The sequence below is a fragment of the Lutra lutra genome, chromosome 7, assembly GCF_902655055.1.
Source record: "Lutra lutra chromosome 7, mLutLut1.2, whole genome shotgun sequence".
Classification (NCBI taxonomy): Eukaryota; Metazoa; Chordata; class Mammalia; order Carnivora; family Mustelidae; genus Lutra; species Lutra lutra.
The window spans coordinates 111,298,022-111,325,669 of record NC_062284.1 but is presented as its reverse complement, the minus strand read 5'-3'; the positions used below and the strand labels follow the sequence as shown (position 1 = coordinate 111,325,669).

General features: G+C 39.6%; 1 protein-coding gene across 2 annotated transcripts; it reads right to left on the bottom strand.

Annotated features, from left to right (window-relative positions):
• Window positions 1-231: 231 nt before the first annotated feature.
• Window positions 232-27,634, bottom strand: ZBTB1 (zinc finger and BTB domain containing 1). Of its 2 annotated transcripts, XM_047735404.1 has the most exons (3): window positions 27,498-27,634; window positions 9,388-11,303; window positions 232-2,096 (listed from the first exon to the last, which is right to left on the bottom strand). In XM_047735404.1, the coding sequence occupies exons 2-3, from the start codon at window positions 11,283-11,285 to the stop codon at window positions 2,060-2,062; spliced, it is 1,935 nt and encodes a 644-aa protein (XP_047591360.1). In that variant the 5' UTR covers window positions 11,286-11,303; window positions 27,498-27,634; the 3' UTR covers window positions 232-2,059. The 2 variants fall into 2 exon arrangements, with proteins under 2 accessions (XP_047591360.1, XP_047591359.1); XM_047735403.1 differs by lacking the exon at window positions 232-2,096 and having other exon boundaries at window positions 7,791-11,303.
• Window positions 27,635-27,648: the final 14 nt, after the last annotated feature.

The following is a 27,648-nucleotide window of genomic DNA, read 5'->3' as shown; positions in this document are numbered from 1 at the left end:
GATCAAGAGTAGAACACTTAACCAACTGAGCCATCCAGGTACCCCTGTTTTGTGTACTTCTTAAGTTGCCCAGGAACACCAAAATTCGCTGTATCAGATACTTTATTATTTTTGTATCAGAGAATGGAAGGAGTTGATAATAACTTTTCACACAGTTTTGTAAAAGAGCCAGGTTGAAAAAAATACAGTATAAATAAAAGTAATATACAGACAGTTTAACTTCTGAACATAGAGGAGGAAATTTTATTAGGTAAAAGAAATGGATTGAAAAAATGTTAACAGAAATTTCCCATGTAACTCAGTAACTCCGTTTTATACTGATATACAGAAAATAATCACATTATAGAATGCACTTATATCACTTATAATTATTGTAATTCATTACATTTTAGTGTAGTCACAATTCAAGTCATGTTCCTTTTCTGAATCTGCTTCTACCAGTCAGTCAAAAATTATTAGTTGAATCTCAACTTATATTGATCTGGCACCTTTAATTAAAAGTAATCTTTAATCTTGTCTGCTTCCTACTTTTTAGAAGTCTGCAGTTTTATATGGTTCCCAGAGATTAGCGATAGTTTTAAATTTTGTTTTTGTTTTTTAGAATGTAACACTTTTCTAAACTTATTTCTCTTGAAGCAGTTGAATTCATATGAATTTCAAGTCTTTAGTGGATTTCTCTGTTCCCTTCAGGCCCCTATACCCACTAATCACATTCTAACTAACTTTATCTAATTTTTTGCTAGTCTAATTAGTAGAATGAATATTCAAGTTATTATCCCACTTTATACCTAGAGATTTTAAATGACTTTACTTCTGCATATACTATTATGTATACTGTTAGATTTCTTTGTGTAACTCTTTATTAAAACATTTGAAGAAACAGGCATAAAAACAAAAGCATTTCTGAAAATATATAACATGATATTGCATAAGAAACAAAATAATAATAATGATGAATTAGATAGACAGTTAACCAAAAGTAAAACTACAAGTGTATTCACAATAAGGAAATAATACGGCTATAAGACTCATAAGGTTCAAGCATGTACATATAAAACAAAATATTTGAAGCCAGGTTAAAATCTCATCAAACATTTCATTTCTAGTGAAAGGTTTTTTAAAACATAGCAATTATTGTTTCACTCAATACTTAGTTGAAATTTATCTTGAAATTTGAAAGCTGAGAAATATAATGGTATTATACATTAATACCAAGAATATATATTTAACAGAAAGTCATCCTACCTTATTAGATTATATTGCTAAATTCAGAGGAAAATAATGTGTCTTAAGATCCATTCTTTTTGTTGTCTGTGTTTTATGAAAATCTACCACTATTGAAGTAATAACCATTTCTGTTTTTCCTTCAACTTAACAGACTTAAAAGGGAACTTCATTAATCTTAATAATCAAGTTTGTGACTGGTATATACAGTGAAAAAGATGAAAGGCAAATGTTACATTACAGTGAGTAATAATAACTAGATTATCTTTCCTTGTTAAAATATTGGTCTCACTTTTTTTCCTCTGTACCCACATCTTTTTATTTATACTCTAAACTACAGATTTGGGGGTATAATTTTTTTAACTGTCTAACTATATTTCTATATTTCATAATATATAAACTGTGATTCAAATTATTTTGTTAGGATTATATGTGTTTACACAGATATGTTATTATCTCTTTATAATATATTTATAGTAGCCTAGCAAGCCCTTTGATTTCAGAAGGGACCATGAGGATAATTAGCATATAAATTTTCATTTTAGTGTAGCTTTAACCATTGATGTCATATGAATATTCTAGTTACTTTCTTTTAGCAGATTTTCCACAAATACTAGGAGAGTCACCATGAATCAATTTTGTCACAGCAAAGTGATTCCAAAGTGATCTTTACTGAGTTTTCTTGGATCCTTGAAACTGGAACTTTTGGGATTGATGAGGTTTGTCAGGAAGACAGAAAAGATGGTGTCACTTCAGATCTGATATTCCTGGGTCTGGACTTAAAGATTATCTGTTGAAGATTGATTCTTCCCCATGTCCTCTCCAAATTCAGATCTCACTTCTCCAGAGGTTTAGAAGGCCCTATTTCACCACTGCCACACAGAAAAAGACAAAACTCAAGAAAAATAGTATTACAAGTTGACTGCTCTACAAGATACAACATAATTCTTAGGTCAGAATTCTATGGCTTTTGGCACCAGGCCAGCACAACATCACTACAACAAAGAATGGGAATAAAAGCTTAGACTGAGACTTAAGTTTATTTACTTTCTTCCTTAACATAACTCATTGTACCTTTCAAATATAAGGTGTTCTTATTACTAATATAATTCTTCACCTTTAGGGGCATTTTCTTTTTTCTCGCATGAGTCAAGCTAGAATGGGTAGGACACATGCCACATGAAAAGACAGGGGACCAGCCAGGTAGAGGACAGTAGGGAGGAAGGAAGCAATTAAGAGTCTTCCCTCAAATCAAATAATTTTACAATGTACTTTTTTTTTTAAGTTTATCTATTTAAATTATCTCTACGTCCAAGGTAGGGCTCGAACTCATGAGGCTGAGATCAAACACCATATGCTCTACCAACTGAATCAGCCAGGTGTCCCACAATGTACTTCAACTTAATGGAAAACCTCTGGTTGAAAGATCCAAGAAATTTAAAATTTCATGTTCTTTGTACTGAGTGCCTTCACCCATTAAGCTAACATTGTTTTCTTTAAATAGTAAATGTTGTACACTCTGCAAATGAAAATAAAGTACGCATTACACACACACCGAGGAGTTTTCCTTCCAGTTCCTAAGTTCATAACTCTCCTAAACTGCCCCTGTGATTCAGGGTAGAATTTTATTTTTTGCAACAACACTTTACCCTAATTTTTTTTTTTTTCTTAAGTGATTGTCTCTTAAAATATTTTGTCCCAGGGGCGCCTGGGTGGCTCAGTGGGTTAAAGCCTCTGCCTTCAGCTCAGGTCATGATCCCAGGGTCCTGGGATTGAGCCCAGCATCGGCATCCGGCATCCGGCTCTCCACTCAGCAGGGAGCCTGCTTCCCCATCTCTCTCTGCCTGCCTCTCAGCCTATTAGTGATCTCTCTCTGTCAAATAAATAAAATCTTTAAAAAATATATTTTGTCCCACATTAGGGAATGCATAAGCATTTGAAAGAAAAGATGATTTTCATAATCTGGACAATTATATTTCTGTCATCTAAAAATGAGCTCTACTGATTCTGATTAGTATAAGCAATTGGTTTAAGTACAATAAAAACAAAATAATAACTTCTAAAATAATAGGCTGTCTACCTGACTGTATTCCTTTCTCAAATAGTAAGTACAGAGGGTTATGCAAATTTTCCCACATAAAACTGTTAATATTCCTAATTCTGAAGTGAAATGTCTTTTACATATTTGTCATCCCCCTGGCTCTAGAGTTTCCTCTGCCTTCTTATTGAAATGGTCATTAGTATATTGGTACATTCAATTCAAACCAAGTACTGGATTGCAGTCTTTACACCATCTTTTTTGTCAGCAAATGAGTAAGATAATGAGAAATTATAAAGGCTTCCTGCCCCCTAGTGATCTGTGGTAGATTTTGATAGGAAGGATGAACAATTCTGTCACTACCAAAGAACCTCAATGATTTGGTTCTCCTAAATAAAAGGAGACAAATAGGATTTAAGTTTCTAAATGCTAAACTCAACTAAGCATCTGAATATAAACATGTAAGTGGTATTAAATTCATTCAAAATTAGCATGAGTTCACACGCTGCTATTGTCATTTAGTTAATATTCATATTTACCAATACTCACAGACACAAAAATCCTTGCATTTTAAATCATTGCACCTTTGCCTTTTGCCAGCAGATAAATTTGCAGGTGGCTAAATTTCATCTGGTTTTAGTAGGAGACTCTACCCATGTTAGATTAATATGTCCTTGAGTTTGATAGAAGTAATATGTCCTTGAGTTTGATAGAAGGCAATGAAAGTGGGCCACCTAAGTGATTATATAGACATCATCTATGGAGTCTTCATTAACTTGTATTTCACTTTTCACTTAAGAAATAACCTTTGGAGATGGTAGAAAGACGACCATTAAAGTAGTGGATTTTAATATAGTGGTAGTAAAACCTGTTGTATAGATTTTAGAAATCAGGCAGTAGATGCATAAAGTTAAAATCAGATTGGGAGGGGGATTGTTTCACTTAAAGCATTAAATATTCATTTTTTTAAAGTTTGCTGCTAGGTTAGGATGCATAAATGGCTGTCATTTCCTGACATTATCTTTCATTTCTTTTAAGAGTAAGACTGTATAAGTTAACACAAAATATTTTTGGTAAATTGAATTATAAATAGCTAGAATAATTAACTTTTGTTTTTAGACAAACATATTACTCTATAAAATTTAATCAATCACAATATGGCAATTAGGGATTTTATTTTCTTTTTTACCCAAAGAAATGAAAATCTTCTTATCCAAATCATCTGTTAAGACAAAAAGAGGAAACTGGTTCTTCTGGGGCCCTGATTATTTGGGGGGAGTATTTTCAAATGATTTGAATTATTGAAGTCATCAGTCTCATAACCAATAAAATGGTTATTGGTTGGAGATTAAAACTTAAAGATCAGGAATAGGGAAAACAGAAAGGAAAAAAGTCACAGAGGTAGAAATAGAGAAGTTGAATTCAAATTAATTTTTAATTGAGCACTTAACAATGGGCCCTCCAAAATGGCTGATAATACCACTAAAGGTTTAAGTTTAAATAAAGAAAATTAAACCATGTCAATATTATTTATTTCTAAAACATCATTCTAAGTGACCCATTCAAATAGTTTTGTTTCCAGCTCATCTATTTTCACATTATCTAACATGTTTACTAGGTACCCACTACCTTACCAGGCACAGCAGATCACAGATGATGAACATGGAGCACAGAGTTTCATAGGAGCTTGATCACATGTGTTCCTAGGCTGAAAAGGCCTTTCTTTGTACCTCTTGGGAGGTGAGGTATGTGGCTTAGTGATTTAAGTACAGGCACGCAGAAATCAAATAGGTTTAGGTTCAAATTCCAGCTCTAGTGTTTAATTTCTGTGTGATCTTAGGAAAAACACTCCAGTCTCTCTGAACCTCAGTGCCCCATCTGGAAAATCAGAGTAATACTTACCTCATACAGCTGTGAGGTTAATTAACATTGTGTATTGTAAAGCACTTAGTGGAGCCTAAGGAGCACTACGTAAATGATTGTCGGGATTACTCAGTGTGGGCTCTAGTAGGATGGACAGACCATGGGCTTCCAAATCTGGGCAGCAGCGTCAGACTCTTAACACCCATAAGAACCCTATGTGATTCAGTTCACTGGCATGCATCCTGTCTCCCCCGTTCACTACACCTCAAGTATCAAGGAGATGGGGCCTTTCCCAAGGAGATGGCCCCACAGAGCTTTTAGGCATCCTGGAATCCTAGGCATTGTTTAGGTTGGGGGCCTGTACAACACTGGCATTTATCACCAAGAAGCACTTGTTACAAAGGAGATGGGGTGAGGAAAGATGAGGAACTGATCAAGTAGATTAATGGAAAAAATTTTAACTCATAAAACCCATTAGAAATTAAGAAATACACATTTCTTTATTTTCAACAATGTGTACACATACACATTCAGGTTTTTCTTTTGATTGATACTAATTTACCTCTTTGTTAACGACGTCAAAGTTTTGTTTAACTGCTAAACTGGTTCTTTTGGGGGGGATTTTCCAGAGATATATGAAATATGTGAAGTTCCTTAACTAGGAGTGTAGAGGAACAAGTATTGTTTAACCCCAGGAAGAAAGTTGCCAATCACCACCAGTCTCCCTTCCCCCTTTTCTTAGAATACAGAAGTTGGTGTATCATCTCTCGAGTATTTAGGCTCGTCCTTGCCATGTTCACAGCAATTGTTTTATTAGGCATTTTATAGCTGTAATTTTTTTAACGTGTATTATTTTAACCTATCAAATTGATCTCTAATCTCACCTAGACAATTCCAAATGTTAATTTTTTTTATTCAACTTTAAATTTTGTTCACGTTTTTGTTCTCAACTATAATACTTAGATATGATTTTTCATGTCAGTCTCTTTTTCCTTTTAATGGATGCTCTGACTGCCCTAGCAAAGTCTGTCCTTATTTTAATTCCTTTCATTTTATAACTAGCCCCTGGAATACTTATGTACTTTCTTCTAAGTTTTGTCCATATTCAAACTTCATACATTAAACATTAGCTCTGTATCATTTTATGCATGAGAGTCATTTCTCTGAATTATTTTTACTTTAAAAATATGGGAGAGATTAAGACAAATTTCTGAGTCCTACTCCATTGCCGCCTTATTGTGCTTTATTAATCTGAGATTTTAGTCCTGTTACTAAAGAATTCTAAACCTCTGAGTTGCACTGTAACTGGTGACAAGCTTGTTAGGCTCTGACTCCCTTTCTCCAGGATTTCTTGGTGGAGAACAACAGGCCCTTTAAGCAAGACTCTGTAAGACATAAGATCCCACATCTATCTGTCTAGATTCTCTTTTCATTTTTGGATTTGGAGCCTAATTACATAAATTATGAAAGCAGGAGGAGAAGGCAGCTTCCACAGCTTTGGTTCATTGCCTTCACAGCATGGAAGGCAAAAAGCAAGCACAAGGAGTTACAGCCCTGTGACCCCAGCAGAGAAAGGAAGTCGGAAGAAACTGGGCGGGAGAGGTGTCAGCCATTTTTCATTCCCCTTGAGAGGCAGGCGGCCTTTAAATGTACTCTCTACCTTCAGGAGGAAAATTTGTACAATACACTTACAGAAGCCTGTGCTGCCCTGTGGTTAGTTCCAAAACACCTCACAAGGTGTCCTGTGTAATATGAAACTGGGAGGAGACAACATGGTGAGGTGGGGCTTTGTGAAACCATAAACATCTTAGTTATGTAAAGTTAGATCACGTTCAATGTTTATGTACTTGCTTGCTAATTGTTGGTTGTTATCATGTCAAAACATAAATTAACCCCCCCTTTTCCTAATGGAACATATAATCCTTTTTACAGAGTGGTAGTATTTAGAAAGAACCCTACTCTTTAACAGGGGGAGACCATTGCAATAGATTTTCATGAGGATTATGTAAAAAAGTGATCCCCCTAAAAATTATGTCTACCTAAGATACTATATAAACAGTTTGGAGATTTGGAGTGAGTTTATCTTCTCTCTTTACACAAGTCTCTGATGGTCTTTGGGTTTGTTAAAAACTTTTAGCAGGTTCCTATCAGTAGTAATGTATACACAATATTTCATTTAAAGTTGCATTTCAGATTGATAAACTACTGTCTGCAAGCCTAAGATGAATCACTTTTCCTGCTTTTTGTGCTGTGTGGCTTTTAAAAAAATGCCTTACTTCTCATTTAACTTTTAGTGTATTTCCATCTCCATTTCCCATTATTTTGTTCTCATACCACACGCCTCCTATACTGTTCCTGTTCTTACTTAACACCACAGGGTATCCCCACAAATCTCTGAGCTCACACTGTGCTCTATTACTTACTTCCCTTTCAACTAGATCTGTGTTAGTCAATATCTCTCAATTCTCTTGGCAATTTATTCTTTTATGCAAACTATAGAAAAATATGACTTGCATATCTTAAAAATTTGATGTAAACAAAAAGCAATGTTATGAAGTTACTGTTCATAATTACAAAATTATACTTCAAATACAGATGTTATTTAAAATCCCTTTCATTATGAGAAGGGTATTACAATGCAAGTAATTCACATTAAAAGGCATTCTATTCAATAGATGTGTTTATTGGTGGGGTCAGTTTTGCCAGTGTTTTAATTCACATGTAATTCATGTAGACCCTGTGGCAGCAACAGCTAATACTACTACTTTAAAAGTGATAAACTATTTCCACTTATATGCTCTGTGATTATTTTATAGTCCTCAAATTTTGTAGTCCTTTACAGAAAAAAAAAAAAGAGCATAGAGATAAACTGCAATTTGCCACAACACATTTCCTCCAAATCTTAGATAGTATAAAACACAAGACATTTTTTCCACACTCTATACTTTTATAGAACAACCAGATTTGTAATTGATTTCTTTATTTTATTTGATTTATCAATATACATGGCAGCTTTCTCAAATCTCAAAGTTCCAAAAGTATGTAATTTTAAAGGTGAAAAAAAAATCATTTTTCTTTAGATGTCATATTCCTAGAGAGCTATTAAAGTCTATTTATAAACAAAAATAATTGATAAACTAACACACTTTAGAAATCAAAATATCTTAAATTATTTTAAGTGAATACAAGATATGTCTTTTTAATTAACTATCATAGTTAAATTTAATATCACAAAACAAAATGACTTGTCCTCACTAGTTTCTCAAGTGGGGTAAAGTCATTGGGTTTTACACTTAATATAAGTTTTAAATGTGATTATTAAATGATAATATCTTATCAATTATAGGAAATATTCATTTATAGGAATTTCCTTAGGTCCATCAATGTTTTTAGGCCAAGTGTGAGCCCATGTCAACCTTCAAGTTTAGAGTCAATGCACCTAACCTGCCTAATAAAGCATGTCAATTTAAGAATATGAATTTCACTGATAAAGGGGAATAAACAGTGGCTAAAATCACTGTTCAACTTACAAAAAAAAAATGGGGATAAAAGTAGATGAGAGTTTCAAAAAACTAATTACTTAAAAAAAGTTTTTAAAATGAACATGAATGGCCAATGATACTGGATTTAAAACTTCACAGGATAACCTTAAAAAAAAAAAAAAAATCCCACATAGAAATAGCAAAGTCATCACCTTATGATAAAAAAAAAAAAACAACTAAAGTTTAATAGTCATTGGAGGGGTAACAACCACTGGTAGTCTACATTGAAAAGTAATTTTAATCATAGCTAAAACAAACTAAAATCAAAGAATTCTATTAAGAAATAACAAAAATGATAAACATTTAATAACACCTAAGATGTAGATACTTAAGATCCTAAACAAAAATATTAAAGGTAAAAGGGCCTTGAAATTTTTTCCCAACAATCCATCTTATAAATTTCTAAATAGCTCATATCCTTTGCTTTGGTGTTTTTTGTCTGCTATCAACTAAACATTAGTACAGTAGAAAATCACTTATGTTCTTTTCAAATGCTTGGCATTATAATGTGATCTCATATCCTTCCTCAAATTAAACTTTGCTCCACATATTCCACATGTATACAGATGAACATCCATGTGCTGTTCCAACTGTTCATTATTTGGGAATATCTGAAAGCAGACCTGGCATATCGTCTCACCAGCAGATAAATGAGAAATCATATGCCGTACATGGTCATGTTTTCTGAAGTTTCCTTGATCACAAATGGAACAGACATACCTGGCCATGCCTTTGTGCATATCATTGTGCAGTCGCAACTGACGCTCTCTTAAAAACTGCTTTCCACATGTCTGACACACAAACTGTTTTTCCTTAGTATGAACAGTATAGTGTTCTCTTAAGTGACACCGCTGATAAAATCCTTTTCCACACAGATTACAAAAATGCTTTCGCCTGTGATCTCTTTCGTTCTCTTCCATGATGGCACTCTTAAACACATCCTGGTCTAGGCAGCTAGACATATGTTCCATCACTAGATTTTCGGTCTCAAAACGCTGGCCACAATTAGGACATCGAAAAGGACAGGCGGAATGTTTGAACAACTGCTTTTTTTGGATACTGTTTATCTGGAAATGGTTGTCCCTAAAATCATCCAACATTTCCACAAACATATCTCTTATTTCTGACTGCTCGTCGGGATTCTCTTCCATGTCCATCTTCTCCTCCGCATTGCCCAGCCCGTTCATTGTCAGATCCTGCGGTTCCCCACATCTCTGAGCATGTTCCTGAAGCTGCCTCCCCTTAACGAGGATCTGTCCGCACTTGCCGCACGCACAGATGTTTTCAATGTGTTTGGCTAAGTAATGAGACGACAGGTCCTCCTCGGTTATTGTGAGTCCGCAGAGCTCACAGGACGCGTTTTCGGGATCCTCTTGTACTGGACTGCTGTTGTTAGGGGGCCTCAGACTTTCTAAACCACCTCTTTCATCAGCAGTTATCGACATCCGCGGTTTGAGAGATTTCCTACCACTTTTCTTAATACCGATATCCTCTTCGACGTAGTATCTATAAAAGGGCTCTTCGGGCTCATCTTCTAATTCGTCGTTGTCAGTGGACTCATTACAGTCTTTATCAGTCACTTTAATAATGTTAAAGTCTTTCAGTTCATCTGTGGGAATATCTTCGGGCTCCATCTTGATGATGATTCTTTTCCTCTCAGCAGCTCTGCTTTTTTCCTCGCTGGCTAGTTCAGACTCCACTGTGCTACTTTTTCGGCTTCCCGTGGTTGAAGTCGAATCATCAGCAGCCTGGCTGGTGTCTCCTCTGTACTTGTCTGTCTGTGTGGAAAATGCTTTGGAAGACTCCTTTTCGCCAAATTCGGCTTTGATAGTGCCATCTTTTCCGTCCCTAATGTCGACTATTCTGTGATAGGACCTTGTGTTCTGGTATGAATGTCTGTTAGTACAGGTCAGCACATGCTCATCTAACAATTTTTCACAGCTAAAGCCAAACCCGCAACTATCACAGGTGAAACTCCGTCCAAAGCGCCGCGACACACGTTCCTTTGGAGTTGATAATTTGGACACAGAACTTTTTTTACATACATCAAATAGTGGTTCGGGAAAACTGCCTAGCTGTAAAGACTCGTCATCGGGCTCTCTGTTGTGTGGAGTATTTACTGTTGAACTTGGCTCCGCACACCACCGGTTGGCCTCACTGCCATTTCTAGCCACTGTGTCTTCATACATCCTCACCCCAAATATCATTTTGCTGTTCTGTTTGCTGGAAGCAGAGGATGAGCACTTTGAGCTCGAACAGTCTGCATCCTGTATGTCTTCTAAGCAGTCGGGAACGTTGTACAGCTGCAGGTAGTTCATTGCCACCTTAAACTGCTCAAAACTGGAGGGAGCCGTCATAATTTTTCCCAAGTACATAAACTGCAAAATGAGATCAAAACACTCAGCACTAATTTTCATGTTGCTGAGATTCAGTTGTGCGGTACTGTGCTGATGGTTCATGAAAAACATTCTAAAATAGGAGCTACAGGCAGCCAGAACGGCTTTGTGCGCTTGGAAGTAAATGTCGTCGATGGCAATGCAGCAGTCACAGAGAAAACCCCACTCCCTCTGGTTGTTTAGCTGCTGGAGGACGTAGCTGCTGTGGCTGGGCTTTGCCATCTTCTATTACTGAGAGACCTATGTGACACAAGAATAGTAGAGTCAGACAAGAGAGCTTTAGAAGAGGACCTGAAAAGGAGGGTCGCTTTGATCGCACATTGGGACTTGGGCGATTTGGCTATCACAATAAAGGGATATATAAATAGCTCTTCATTCCAATGTAGCAGAACTCAATAACAGACACCCAAATCATCTTTCAGATGTGAAGATGACGGTAGCCCAGCCATTTAGTCAAGCTTCTCATTTTGGTTTTAATAGAAGCTAAAGCATCCAAAGCAAAAACCATCATTTTGGTTTCATCACAACTCTACGGGGGAAAATGTATGCTAAATGTGAAAGGAAAAAGTTTAAAAGTATCTGCAAGATCCAAACAGTGAAAGTAAATAAAATAGCAACTTAAAAGTACATAACTGCAGAGTATTAAAAAGTCTCACAAAATTGCTACTAAGGAACTATTGTTCATTTTTTAAGATTTTTTTTTTTTAAATTTCTTCATGTAACAGAGCGAGAGATCACAAGTAGGCAGAGAGGCAGGCAGAGAGAGAGGGGGAAGCAGACTCCCTGCTGTGCAGAGAGCCCGATGTGGGGCTTGATCCCAGGACCCTGAGATCATGACCTGAGCCGAAGGCAGAGGATTAACACACTGAGCCACCCAGGTGCCCCTATTGTTCATTTTTTAAAAAAAGATTATTTATTTATTTGACAGACAGAGATCACAAGTAGGCAGAGAGGCAGGCAGAGAGAAAGGGGGAAGTAGGCTCCCCGCTGAGCAGGGAGTCAGATGCGGGCTGATCCCAGGACCCTGAGATGGATCGTGACCTGAGCCGAAGGCAGAGGCTTTAACCCACTGAGCCACCCAGGCGCCCCAGTATCGCTCATTTTTTAAGGGTGATGAGTGTATTTTGGTTAAGAGTCCCTATCTTTTAGATATACATACTGACATTGATAGATGAAATGATATAATCTAAAATACACTAGAAAATAACCTAGTGAGATGGGTGTGGGGGCTACAGATGATACAAGATTGGCCATGTGCTGATAACTACTGAGTCTGGGAGACAGGTATAATTCTATTTTTGTATGTTTGAAAATTTCCATAGAAAAAATTCTATTTAAGATGCTTATTATATTGGGGTGCCTGGGTGGCTCAGTGGGTTAAGCCTCTGCCTTCAGCTCAGGTCATGATCCTGGGGTCCTGGGATTGAGCCCTGCATCGGGCTCTCTGCCTGCCTCTCTGCCTACTTGTGCGCTCTCTCTGTCAAATAAATTTTAAAAATCTTAAATAAAAAATAAATAAAATAAAATGCTTATATTATATGGAAATGGCAACACGTAAATAGGTTTGATCAATGCTCTTCCCTTGATTACTGGAGAAGCAATCAGTCTGTAAAGTCAGAATATGTCTTATATTGCAGGGCAGGTACTTTAGGGAATAACAAAGCAGTGGATCCGTTAGGGAAAGAGGTGTCTATCCTCAAAAGGTAAATTTTTCCTCATTTTTTTTAATTATTAAAAAAGAGTATACAAAGTAACATGTGCAAAAAATTCAAATATATAAAGTAAATAGAATAAAAACACACTTAGGTCACATACCTCTTCCCAGAGGTAACCTCTCCAAACACTCTGGATTGTGTATCTTCAGTTCTGTTTATATGTATCCATACAGAGTCAATAGATGATATTGAGTACCTACTCAATATCAAAATCATACAGCAAGAGCAAATGGAAGCCCAGGCACATAGTCTTTTCTCTTGCTGTATGATTTTTTTTTTAAGATTTTATTCATTTTTTTGAGAGAGAGAGAGAGCATAAGCAAGGGGAGCTACAGGCAGAGGGAAAGGGAGAAAGAGGCTCCCCGCAGAGCAGGGAGCCCAATGTTGGGCTAGATCCCAGGACCCTGGGATCGTGACCAGATCAGAAAGCAGATGCTTAACCAACTGAGACACCCAGGCTTCCCCTAAATGGTATCATTTTATATATACCTTTCTGCAACTAGTTTTCTTCACTGAACATATGGTAGACACTATAAATATTATTAATGTAGTGAGTTGACTTTGGGAAAAGAAGAGGGAGAGAAAAACATTAAAAGCATTAGAAGCCCTATCCATTATATTATAAAACTAAAATAAGATCCAATTTTAGCCTCAATTTTTAATCTGTATATATAAAACTTCAGAATCTATCTTCTAGTTAAAAGTAAGTTCCTATACAATCTGAGCATAAAAAGAACATTTAACAAGCTGTTCAGAGAAATAAAATGTTCACTCTTCAGTCCCCAAACCCTTGAATCCCTACAGTGGTAATTAAGAGGTATCTACGCTTATTTCCACGTGCTTTTTATTTGTTCGCCACAGACCGTACGTGGATCACATACCCCTTCTCCCCACTACCTAAGGACCTATCCTACCTCCTTCTTCCTGTTCTTCCTGTCTAATGACAGAAAGTCGCATAGCCAGGGATGTGCCTCTAGTGAAAGGAAGGTAGCCTATAATGAGACCTACTGTCTTCTTAAAATTGCAACCATTATTACCACTTTTGTAAGGCAGGTCAAACATGTCACGTAGGTACAATCTTTCAACCTTTTCAAGCTTCTATAAATCAGGTATCTGTACTCAATGCTCAGTATGTACCTAGATACAAAAGGCAATAATATGCACAAAGATATTCATCAATAATCTGAAATGCCTGGTAATAAGGGAGCTGTAAGTGAACCAAAGTAAATCAACCTTTACCAAGGTAAATCCACTACCTAAAATTCACGGTCACGTGGTCTTTAAAAATTATGGTTTTAGAATCCAAACAACAACAAAATGAAAACACACACACACACACACACACACACAGACACAAATGCTGACCCCAAGCCCATTTAAAAAAAAAAAAAAAAGATTTATTTATTTATTTATTTGACAGAGATCACAAGTCAGCAGAGAAGCAGGCAGAGAGAGAGGAGGGGAAGCAGGCTCCCCGCTGAGCAGAGAGCCTGACACAGAGCTCGATCCAGGACCCTGAGATTACGACCTGAGAAGAAGGCGGAGGCTTTAACCCACTGAGCCAAGCCACCCAGGCACACCCAAGCCCATTTTATTTAAGAGGAGATTTCTAGGTCTATAGTCATTTTGTGGGACTCAGAGAGAACTTTAACGAGTAATAAAGAGAAAGAGGCAGAAAGATAGACATCTCAAAAAAATTTTTAGTAGTAAGAGTTGCTAAAAAATGAAACAAACTCTTTTGGAGAACAATGGATGCCCTGCATGGAAGATGGATGAAAAGTCGTTGAGGACAGTACGATAGAAGGAAAAAAACACAGGCTTTGGGGGCACCTGGGTGGCTCAGTCGTTAAATGTCTACCTTTGGCTCAGGTCATGATTCCAGGGTCCTGGGATCAATCCCTGCATTGGGCTCCCTGCCCAGCAGGCTTTTCCCTCTCCCACTCCCTTTGCTTATGCTCCCTCTCTCACTGTCTCTCTCTGTCAAACAAATAAATAAAAATTAAAAACCAAAAAAAAAGAACACAGGCTTTGGATCTGAGAGACCTAAGTTCCAATCTGCCTTTGCCACCTTATTTATCTTCACAGACCCCAAGTTTCCTGAATTGTCACAGGGGAATAATAAAATGTCAAATACCTTATCAAACATGAGGAGTCATAGAAGCAACATGTAAAACTATACTTCCTGACATGTGATAACTAATGGAAGTTAGACTGGAAGTTGCTTATTCAAGCATCAGGAGCTATGTTTGATTAGATAACCTTAAAATTTCCTTCCAACTGGAGGAGTCTTGCAGAAGAAAGCCAGCAGCTAATCCATAAAGACTTTCAGGTTTTAAATCTCCTGTGCTTAAAATAATGATATAAAGAGCTTAAAAGTTCCAAGAACTCTTCTATTCTAAGCTAAATGGAAAACAGTTTTATGGCCAGCCACCAAACTTGGCGCAAAGACATACACCACCACCATGACAGGCACCGCTACCACTGGAGCCATAGTTCAGTTCCGTTGATAAAAAGACAATCTGTGTTAACATAAAACACGAACACAAGAGCACCAAGGGCATTTTCCTTGCAACAAACACGCACTGAGCACTTTGGGCGCCAGACACTGCATGAAGTACTGAGAATCCGCAACAGCCACGAGCATTCTGCAACCTCGAGGACACACCCCTGAGGGGAGTGTTGACTTCTTCTGCATTAGTGACTTCATTCAACATGTACGTATTGGGTAAGGTGCCTTCTTTGTGGAAGAAGGCATCACGCTCTGGTGACGAGAACCAAGGGCTCCGGGTCAGAAAGGCACGGGTGTGAATCCCACTGTCTTCAGCCGTCTCTCTCCATCCCTGCCTTCCTCTCAGGGCTTGGGGTGGAACAAAATTCTGCTAACACTACTTCTACAGCTTCTAGGCTGCCCTGGAACTGTAGTGTCTTCAGTGGCATTGTGCAAACATCCACGTTCCAGTAAACCGGACTTTAAAAGGTGAAGTAACTTTTTTTTTTTTTAGATTTTTATTTATTTATTTATTTGACAGAGAGAGAGATCACACGTAGGTGGAGAGGCAGGCAGAGAGAGAGAAAGAGGAGGAAGCAGGCTCCCCGCTGAGCTGAGAGCCCGATGCGGGGCTCAATCCCAGGACCCTGGGATCATGACCTGAGCCGAAGCAGAGGCTTTAACCCACTGAGCCACCCAGGAGCCTCAAGGTGGAATAACTTTTTTTTTTTTTAATATTTTATTTATTTATTTGACAGAGATCACAAGTAGGCAGAGAGGCAGACAGAGAGAGAGAGAGGGAAGCAGGCTCTTAGCTGAGCAGAGAGCCCGATGCGGGACTCGATCCCAGGACCCTGAGATCATGACTTGAGCCGAAGGCAGCGGCTTAACCCACTGAGCCACCCAGGCGCCCAAGGTGGAATAACTTTTAATAGCAGTCCTATACCCAGTAGTCCCAACAACTTTGTTCTTGTTATACCTCACTCAGAAAAGCTTGGAGAGGGCCTAATAACACAAAACAAACCCCCAAAACACAGAAAAGAAAAAAAGGAAGCAGGGCACAGAACCAGGGGTGAGGGATCTGAATTCCTGTGAGACTTTTAGCTTGTTATCTCTTGAGAATAATTTTTGCATTAAAATTTTAAATATTCATTCACTTATTAAAAACAATTTCACTCCAGGTGCCTGGGTGGCTCAGTGGGTTAAGCCTCTGCCTTAGGCTCAGGTCATGATCCCCAGAGTCCTGGAATCAAGCCCCGCATCCGGCTCTCAGCTCAGCGGGGAGCCTGCTTCCTTCCCCTCTCTGCCTGCTTGTGATCTCTCTCTCTGTCAAATAAACTCTTGAAGAAAGAAAGAAACAAACAAAAAAACCAATTTCACTCAAATTCCAAAAGTTTTCTCCTTTCAATTTTTTTATATTCTTAAATAGTTCTATCAAAAAAACCTTATCTTACAGTAAAGCTTGCAAATGTTTTAAGTAAAAGTACTGCTTATATTTTAGCTCTTGTTTTTAATTCCAGTAATATCCAGTGTTATACTAGTATTACAAGTTAATATCCAGTGTTATACTAATTTCAGGTGTGCAATTTAGTGATTCAACACCTGCACACAATACCCAGTGCTCATCACAGGTTCCCTCCTTAATCCCCATTCCCTATTTAACCCATTCCCCCACAATGACCCCTTGGGTAACCATCAGTTTTTTCCCTAGCGTTGAGAGTCTTGTTTCTTTGTTTGCCTCTCTTTTTCTCCCTTTGCTCGCTTGTTTTGTGACCTTAAATTCCACATATGAATAAAATCTTCTAGCATTTGCTTTTCTGATTTATTTCGCTTAGAATATGCTCTCTAGCTCCATCCATGTCATTCCACGTGGCCAGATTCCATTCTTTTTCATAGTTGAATAATATTCCATTGTGTATATATACCACATCCTGCATCCTTTTTTTTTTTTTTAAAGAAGATTTTATTTATTTATTTGACAGACAAAGATCACAAGTAGGCAGAGAGGCAGGCAGAGAGAGAGGAGGAAGCAGGCTCCCTGTGGAGCAGAGAGCCCGATGCGGGGCTTGATCCCAGGACCCTGGGATTATGACCTGAGCCGAAAGCAGAGGCTTTAACCCACCAAGCCACCCAGGTGCCCTGATCCTGCATCCTCTTTATCCCTTTATCAGTCGATGGACACTTGGGCTGCTTCCACATCTTGGCTATGGTAAGTAATGCTGCTATAATCACAGGGTTGCATATTTCTCTTTGAATTAGTGTTTCTGTATTCATTGATTAAAAACCAAAAAGTACAACTGCTGGTACAGGGTAGCTCTATTTTTCACTTTTTGAGGAACCTCCATACTGTTTCCCACAGTGGCTGCATCAGCTTGCATTCCCACCAACAGTACACAAGGGTGTAGTTGTTCTCGTCTTTATAACTGAAATATGTGACTGCTTTTGTGTTACCGGTGAAACAAGTTTATTACAGCTAGAAGTGAAGTACTTCAGGAGAGCAGGACTTCAAATGTGATCCAAAGCCAGGGTTCTAAGGCCAGAAGGGTATCTGTATGCATGCAGTTCTCCCAGAAGAGAAAGGATTAGGTGATGCAAAACATTTTACACTGAATTTTTAAATTTTTAGTTTGAAAGTTTCATCTCATTCAAAGGCAGCTGCCAAGCACATTCAGCATATTAATTTAGATACCCACAGATGTTTAGAGAGATCTGATCTGGTCCAATATTCTTATTTCATAGAGGGGGCAAAGATCTAAGACTGTTAAATTGTGTATCAAGGAGGTAGTTAAGTGCGGTAAAGTAGGTACTAGGATTACAGGATGGAATTCTGACCACCCAGGTGGGTACCAACCACTTGGGACTCTGTAATGTGCCCTCCTGCAAAGAACACTCAGCAGGGACAGGGCAGTCATCCTCACAACAGGGTTTACTGGCGAGATGCTCTTGCACAAGCCACTACCCACATTTGAACTCTTATCTCTAATGCTATTTTATCTGTAGGGGTACCTCCAGTCTTATTCAGTAGACGTGGTCCCTAAATTACAGCATGTAAGCTATTTCAGTAAATTTCTCACCGACACAGTAGGGTATCAGAAATACTTTTCCTTCATCACTATAAATCTCTTAAATTGGCAAAATCAGCTTTGCTGAAACTTTCTTTTGCCTCTGCCTTAGTCAAATGATAATTGAAGGGCCTATAAACGAGCATATAAACTGAATGAAGAAGTTACTTACAGTTACAATTTTGGACTGACTCCTTCTGTAAAGCAAATAATCTCTTTTCAATGTGTGCCATAGACCAAGGAAGCTCCCCTGGGGACAATTTGCATAGCCTCGGTGAGAATCTCCAGCAGAGCCTAGCATTAGACTCTCAATTCAGTGCCCCAATCTCTGAACTACTAACAATTACCTCTGGATCTCCAAGGTCATTTAGGTATATATACAGTGATTTTCTCATACCTATTTGTGTCTTATATGATTGGATATATGTATATGGATTTAATTTGAAGGTTACAGACTATCCTTTTAAAAAGCCTGCCTGAAGTGAAATGAAAGGATTTTCTTATGTTAATAAATCAGAGTATCAGAGTGTGTCAAACCCCTACAACATTCCTAACACTGCATAAAGCACTGTAGTAGAGGGTGGAGAAGGATGGTAAACATAGAGCTAATACCACATGAGAGATTACATTTTGAACCAAGAAACAATTTGAGAATAATTAAGTATACCGAATAAAGTTCAGCAAGAGAGGGAAAAGAAAAAATCATGACTGTACTAGAACAGTAGGCTTTAGGAAGGATGTAGGATTTGAGTGAAGCCTTAATGAATGAATAGGATAGAGAAAAACAGAAGGCAAGGGGAAAGGCATTTTAGGTATCTGCATAAGTGTGTAGGTATAAAGAATTGGGAGAGGGGTACACAGCAGCATAAACAAAAGTATGAAAATGTAATGGGAGGGAAAGCAGATATGCTTTACTGGACTGGTAAATGGAGGTTATAAAGGTAGAGTAAATGAAAACCATCATACAACAATAATGGGAATAGCCAGCATTTGTTAAGCCTTAATATCAATGGTCAGGCTCCAGTCTAAGCAAGTGTGTGTGTGTGTGTGTAATGTGTATTGTATGCAATGTTATATAACTTCTGGAAGGCCACAGAGGACTTGGTGGGATTAGAACACAAGCAATATGACTCTTGAGCCTGACAATATGGCCTCAGTGATTTTTGTCACCTATAAAAATAAGGTCACGCTGGCGAAATTCTTTCCTAGAATACCATTTTCTGAAGTAAATGGTCCAATGTCTAAGCTTAATTAAGTTCCTTAGGTTTTCTCCTTGAGATTTCCAGGAAGAACCAGTTTTGTAGGTGCTCCTAAAGATAAAAAGTTTCCCTTCAAGGCACTTAAATGACAGACACAAGGTTAAAAATTTTTTCACTTTTTAGAACAGGCATTCTTGGCTGGTTATTAGACTGCAAATTCAGTACTTAGCAGAGGAAGTTCTGAAATTATAATTGGGTTATGTTCCAAAACTTTATTTTTAAGTTAGTTATTTGGAACTTGAAACACATATTCCCATAGAAACAATGCTATAAATGGTGAGTCAGTTCTATGCTCACACCCTAAAATCTTTTAAAACCCTAATGTAGCTTTACATCAGTCCTACCAGTGCTACAGGGTGACTTTTATCATTTGTACTAACAGAGGTACCATACAGCAATGCCTACCTCACTGACCTCCAGGTATAAGGATGCGACTTAATGGCCTCTGTGCCCTGTGCCTAGCACACACTGCCCACACAGCTGGCCCCTGATGCACGCTTGTTCAAATGAAGTCTTAAAAAGAGCCCAGAAAGGGGCGCCTGGGTGGCTCAGTGGGTTAAGCCTCTGCCTTCAGCTCAGGTCATGATCTCAGAGTCCTGGGATCGAGTCCCACATCGTGCTCTCTGCTCAGCAGGGAGCCTGCTTCCTCCTCTCTCTCTGCCTACTTGTGATCTCTCTCTGTCAAATAAATAAAATCTTTAAAAAAAAAAAAAAAGAGCCCAGGAAGCAGGCACCAATAGATCTGGATACAAACTCTACCACTTATTTAGCTATGAGGAAACATCTTTACCTCTCTAAACCTGCTTTTCTCATCAATAACGATAATCATACTCTCCCCAGGGTTCTCATATAAATTAGAGAGGACAATTTCTTCTTGTCTTTTTAGTCAAGCATAATACATTTTTCCTTAAGTATTAATGTCATCATTGTGAACACAGTTCATAGAATTTATAATGATCAATGTCAACCTGATTCTTTATAGATGAGAAAACAAACTGAGGCCCTAAGAGGTTCAGAGACATGATCAAGGTCACTTCCAGTTTTAGTGGCTGACAGCAAAGGCCCTTGGCTCCTCAATCCTGGTCCCTGAGTACAGAACCAACTGGCTGTCTGCTTTCTCCTCTGCATTGTGTTTTGCTGAAATACACGAGCTATTCAAATTGGCAAGGGCTGTTTGCACCTATACAAAATGGCCTGAGACTGCTGTACTTTGGGAGATTGTGGTTTGTTGGCTGGTTACTATTTTTATGCCTCCTTGCTCGTCAAGCCAACAGCGATCACTTCTGAAAGGGATGTTGATCTCCCGCTGCCCACTATTTCAATCTGTTATGGGTTATGAAATTAGATAAAAACTCACTGAAGCTGAATTTATATAATTTTCAGAGAGGACCTAGGGAAGTAATCTATAAGATAAGACTTTAATTCCTGCACTTGGTTTCATCTATTATAATTGCTAATAGGCAATGATCTTCTTTAGCCTTGCTTCTGGCCAGGGGACTGGATAAGCTGAGGTTGCCAACCGAGTAAATTCTGAGTAAGTGAGGTGTTACTACAGGTAAGCTGCTAGGTCTAGGAAATAAATTTACGCATACAGAAAGCAAAGTGAACACAGTGGCTTCTGGAATGTTTCTCTCTCCCTCCAGGAGAAGAGAGGAGCATGTGGGGGGCTCAACTGGTTAAGCATTGGACTCTTGGTTTCACTTGGGTCATGATCTCAGGGTCCTGGGACTGGGCCCTGCAGCAGGCTCTTTGCTCAGGATTCCACTGCAGGATTCTCTCCCTCTGCCCCTTTCTCCACTCATGCTCACACACAAGTGCTCTCTTAAATACATACATACATACATACACAAACATATAAACAAATAAATTTTAAAGAAAAAAAATAGAAAAGTACTTAATCCAGGCAGTCTCTACATTTTGAGCTGTTCATCTTAAAGAGGCAACATGGCATCTTCTGACCACTAGAGGGCACCATGTGAACAGTAGGCTTCTCTGCAAAAAGCAGCTTTACCAGGAAGTCACTTTTTTGCACGTGGCATTGGTATTCTTGGTATTCTCAGGGTTCATTTTGTGGAACTTAGATCTATTCCAAAGTGCCTCTGTGACTTTGGGACCCACCTAAATCTGCTCCTCCCCCTGAATTCTCTGTCTCAGCTGGCACTGCCATGAACCAATCACCCAGGCTACTTGGGAGTCACCTGGGACTTCTCCCTCCCTTAATTGTCACCAATTTTCCAGTATTTCTCAAATCTGCCCCACTATTCCATGCCTATCTTCCCTGCCCTCCTGAGGCCTCTAACATCACTCCTGAGTTATTACAACAGGCTCCTTAACTGGCTCCTCAAATCCACCCTTCACCCCAAACAATAAAGAATAAAAATAACAAAAATCAGACCATATCATTCTCCTTAAACCCTTCTATGGTTCCCTTCATGTATCCTCAGGGTAAAGGACAAACTTCTAAGCAAAGCATAGAAAGCCAACAGTGCCCACCCATCTAGTCTTATGTTTGGCTGCTTCTTACTTCCAACTTCATGTTCAAGCAGCATAAAACTGCTTGCTCTCTCTACTCCAAACCCCCCACCCCAAGCCCACCTTACTTAATGTACTTCTTATCTCCGTTTTTATTCATGCCGACTGGTGCTTCTGCCTGAACCTCCCACATACCTAAGAATCAGTATATCACCTCCTCCAGAAAACCTGTAGTACCTCCCTCTCCCACTATTTTAGGTTTTGATATTACTCTGTATCATCTCCTTATTTTGCACGTATTTACACTATATTTTCATCATCAGAACAGTAACATAAAGTAGCTGTTAAAGCGCAGACTAACCAGATTGCCTGCGTTCAAATTCTGGCTTTGCCACTTACTAGGTGTGTGACCTTGAGCAGGCTGCGTATGTAATTTGTGCCTCAATTCTCTCATCTGAGAATGGGGAGTATGATCCTTCCTAGGGTGTAGAGTTATCACAAGACAGTGGCTGTCAGGGAGAAAATGCTAAATAAGAGCTGGCTACTACCCTTATCTGTGTGTCTGTCTGTAGGTCTCACCACTAGATTATGAGCAACCTGAGGGCAAGGCTGTTAGCCTGTTTCTGTGCTATACAGTAAGCATTCAGTAAATGCCCCTAAAGAAGCAGCTGGTGAAGCAGCTCTAGGACAAGGGGAAATGCTACCCGGACTCCCTCCCTCAGCAGATACACACAGCTTTTTGTGTGTTTTTTCCCAGTTATAGCTACCTTTTTCTTGTTTAAGTCCAACCAAAACCCTGAAAATTTCACTCTCTCATCTAATTAAAAGTCAACAAAATGAAACCAATAAAAAGAGTATCATAAAAAAGTGTGTTCATTCTAAGAAGCTTAACTCCATTTTTAAGCCTTAAATCTATTTAAGATTTAAGATCCCCTTCATCCCCAGGACCTACCACAGCAAAGCCTTCATGCTTTCATATATGCTATGCCATTCGCTTTGCTTGGAACCTTTTTGATGTCCAGCTCACTCTCTTTGGAAAGCCCCCCCTCCCCCCGCCCATCCCAGGATAATGCAGATGTCCCTCTTCTGTGCTTCCAAACAGCCCCTACCTACAACTATATGGTGACCAAAAACTGGATCATCCAAACTGAATGTTATGTCTATTACCACACTCTTGGCACGGATTATAATTATGTGGCTCCCCTGCTTTGCTGTAAGCTCCCTAAGATCAAGGCATTGTTTTAGTCATCACGGTGTCCCTGAGCCTTTAACAATGGCCCGGCATTTAGTTGGTAATTTTGAATGAATAAATATTGAAATAGGCTTTTTATCTTATCAATTTCTTCCTTCCTTGTAATCTCTACATCCACCAAGGGGCTCAAAGTCACAACCCTGAGATCAAGAGTCACATGCTCCGCTGACTTGAGCCTGCCAGGCACTCAATTTTTTGCATTATTTCAATCATGGCAACTTTTACGTAGTCGTCAAAAATTTACAAAGCAAGTTCCCATACATTAAACAACTGGTTCTCACGACACTGAGATAGGTATTTTCATTATCCTCATTTTGTGAATAAGGCAATAAATTTAGTGGTTGGTACTGAAGTGCTCATCTTGTAAGCAGAAGATGGGACTCAAACTCTGGAGTCTTGATTCAGAACCCTGAGTTTCAGCTTTTATAAGCCAGACAACACTCTTCCTGGCAATGACTATTAACTGAAGTGCCGCTTTGGAACGTCCTGAGCCTCACAGTCACCCACTCTCACACAGCCCCACACAGCAGGCAGCACGCCATGCCCCTGCCCCATCTCCTCTTCCATCTGCTGACTCCCACAGCCCATTAGAGCAAGCCCTTCCCTAACACTAAAAGATGTCAAGTGGGGACAGAGCTCTTTAGTTACCTTGAAAAAAGGATTATGTGTAGCTCACGTAGATAAGAAATGAAAAATCTGACTGGTGATTTAATTCATTTTCCAACATTACTGGGAAAACGATTTTAAACTCAGAGCAGAGCAGTGTAAAAAACCCCATGTCCCCAACACTCAAATAATGTTGTGATTAAACTTCTATGTACTATTTTGGGGCTTCGTTTTCAGAACATCATCAACCACTTCACACTCATTCTGTAAGTTGACTAAGATCTCTTGTAGTTCCCATACAAGCCACGATTTAAGTATAGTTAGAAATCTATCTTAAACATGTGCTGTGTCCTCCCATGCCACATCTACAAACTGCAGTCATTAATCCCCCTTCTTCGTTCTAATTCTCTTTCCTTGATGTTTGGCCTGCTACCTCTAGATACTGATCAAGGAGAACCCTTCACACCATATCAATACAGGGATGTCTGGGCAGTGGTTTTCATGGCAAGTATAGCCACTCCCTCCCTCCCAACTATGAAATTATTAAACTCTACAAATATGAAGCTTTGGGGGGTTTGATGTTGTTGCTTTTTAAAATGAGTTTGGCCAATATAAATCAACCCATCAGAGGCTAGATGGACATCATCATTAGCATGAAAAAGTTTGAGAACCAGACCACGGAGGTAAAGACTTCATAAGGACAAACTTAAAATAGCAACCCTGTTATATTTAAACACTCACGTCTGTTACTTGATCATAGAATTTTAAACCAGTCCAAGGCAAAACATTCCTTTTCTCCACCTAGTCAATTCTCACCAACCTGAATAGGGAATAGAGAACATAAGGCCATGAATCATCACAGGCCATCCTTAGGCAGGGTGAGGCATATACAACAGCTCAGTTATGATCAAATGCTGCCTCTCCTTGTTTTAAACAAGGAATTATATTATTAAGTTATCTCTGGAATGATTTTCATTTTTGTATTTTATGTACTCTAGTATAGGTTGAATTTTTACAAAAAAACATGGATTTTGTATTTCCATTTTGAGAAAAAAAATATACATGAATCACTTTTAATTTGGTTCACATAAAAGCATGTAAGACCAACAATGTCAATATTTCAGGGTAAAATATACTAGCACAAGGAAAAAAATATCAGGAGAAAACATCCTGTAGAGACCAAAGTGACCTCTCAAGCAGGTGTTTTTCAAATACAATTTAATTTTTTGGGAAGACAACAGATTACAGCTTAACAATAAAAATCTATGGAAACTTTTCTGCCTTTGTATCCCAAATGGTTGTCTCCCCTTTGGGCCAGAAGTTTAATAGCTAAGGCTTATTAGCACTTTCCTGACTGGAAGAAGAGGCCTGAAAGCAGATACTTCTTTTTTCCTGCACATTAGGATAGGAATTGGTGCTAAAAAGAACACAGAGACACTTTTTTTTTTTTTTTTAGATTTTATTTATTTATTTGACAGACAGATCACAAGCAGGCAGAGAGACAGGCAGAGAGACAGGAGGAAGCAGGCTCACCACCGAGCAGAGAGCCCGATGCGGGGCTTTGATCCCAGGACCCTGGGATCATGACCTGAGCTGAAGGCAGAGGCTTAACCCACTGAGCCACCCAGGTGCCCCAAGAACACAGACACACTCTTAATAAAAGCTCCATGAACTTATCTTCTCCAGAGCCTGGCGAAAGAGAATAAGGAAAGGAAACCAGTACAAAAATTTAGCACTGTTCGGGTGCCTGGGTGGCCCAGTGGGTTAAAGCCTTTGCCTTCCGCTCAGGTCATGATCCCAGGGTTCTGGGATCGAGCCCCGCATCAGGCTCTCTGCTCAGTGGGGAGCCTGCTTCCCCCTCTGCCTCTGCCTGTCTCTCTGCCTACTTGTGATCTGTCAAATAAATAAAATCTTTAAAAAAAAATTTAGCACTGTTAACATGAAATCAAAACACAAGGTCAAGAGTAAGTGGCTGAGACTGCACTCATGCCCCGCTAAGGTCCTGGTTAAATATGGTCTCTTTTTTCTCTGACAATGAGGCACCAGGACTCCCCCACAAATCACCCCCAAAGTAGGCCATCCCACTGGAATGGGAAGAATAGAAAGGCTTCTGGAAAGGCGACTCAACCTGAGTTATTCTACACAGTGAAAATTTGGTCATGATGAAGAAATCTCTTAAAACGAATGTTAAAGAAAAGTTATACTGCAGAAGGTCTTTATTGATCTTTGAAAATAGTTTCCCATCCACCAGGTTTCAATTTTCTCTAAGATGAGGAAGCCCCCATCCAGCGCCCAAACCCATTCAGTTATTATTGATACTTCATCAGATAGCCAGCAAGTGAATCAAAAATAAAGTTTTGAGGTTGTGATGGCCAGCCATCATTCAGGCTTCATCTTTTAGTATCCCAATTCTCTCCATCATGTCCATTTGCACTGACAAAATTTCATAGACTCAAATTTCTTCGTTTCAAAGAAGGTAGTGATTGCTTTGAAGTTAACATGAGAACTGCATCCTTCACCATTTCTGCTCCAAAGTGCCTTGAACTTCGAACCATGAAACTGATTCTAAGTCTCCTCAAAAAGCCTGGAACCACTCCTCGGGTTCGAGAAAATCGTTCCTGTCGTGAGACAGTGAGACATACGGTATGGAACTACACTCAGGCCAACGGAGAATCTGCGCGTTACCTACCACGTTTAAGCTCGACTGGAGTTATTATTACACACATACAAAATGCCCTGCTGTCCCCCAGAAAACATCGACTTTCATCGACATCTCCCCGACGCTCCCAATTTGGAGAAGGTCATGTTAACCTTTCAGATCCTACAGACGCGTTCGTTGATTAATTTACCTAAGACTGGGACGGTGGCTGAGCTCAGACCCAAGCCTCCAAGTTTTAGTGGTTATGATTCCCGATCTACACCCAACGCATTTGCCGAACACTAACAGAACTTCTAGCAAGCGCCCACCACTGGAATCGAAAGCACTTTTTTCCCAGCAAACACATCTTTTCCACCGAAAATTCCCAAACCTGAGACCCACTACTTTTTACTGAACAAAAAAGCGTGTTTGCCGGCAAGAGGGGGTGGCAAGAATTTGCACGGCTCTTACGCCTCCTCCCTCGGAGCGCGCCCAAGTCTGCGGCCTCGGGCTCCGGGACACTTCCCCTCCCACCCGCCGAGGAGCCGCAGCTGTAAGTTGAGAGAAGCGGGCTCTGGGTACGTCAATCAACCGGGTCCTCCCGCCTCCCGTCTACACCTCCCCTCCCCCCCCGCCCCAAAAAATAAAGACAGAGAAAGAAAGGGAAAAGAAGGTAACTAATTTGAGAACTAGTCTCCGCCGGGGCTTCGCCTCCGACCCAGGGAGGCCGCACGTCCCGGACGAGGCGCGCCGGCGAACGGCGGGATCGAGCAGGCGGCCCGGCAGCCGCCCGTCGCCGAGTCCTCGCGGCGCGTCCTCCGCGCCCTGGATCCCCGCACGGGTCGGCACCGCTCCGGCCCCGCACTCCGCCAGGCCCGCGGCCCGCGTCCTCCCGCCCGGGCCAAAGTTGCGCAAATAGCCCCACAACTGGCAGATACTCACCGACCGCAGCAGGAACCGGGGCTGCGGAGGTTTTAGGGAGTTTAAGGCAAATCAGCCGCGGGAAAGGCGGGCGGAGGCGAAGGGGCCGCGAGCTGCAGTGGCGGCGGCGCGCGGCGTTCGGGCTAGGCTGCGCGGAGAGGCTCTGGCTCTG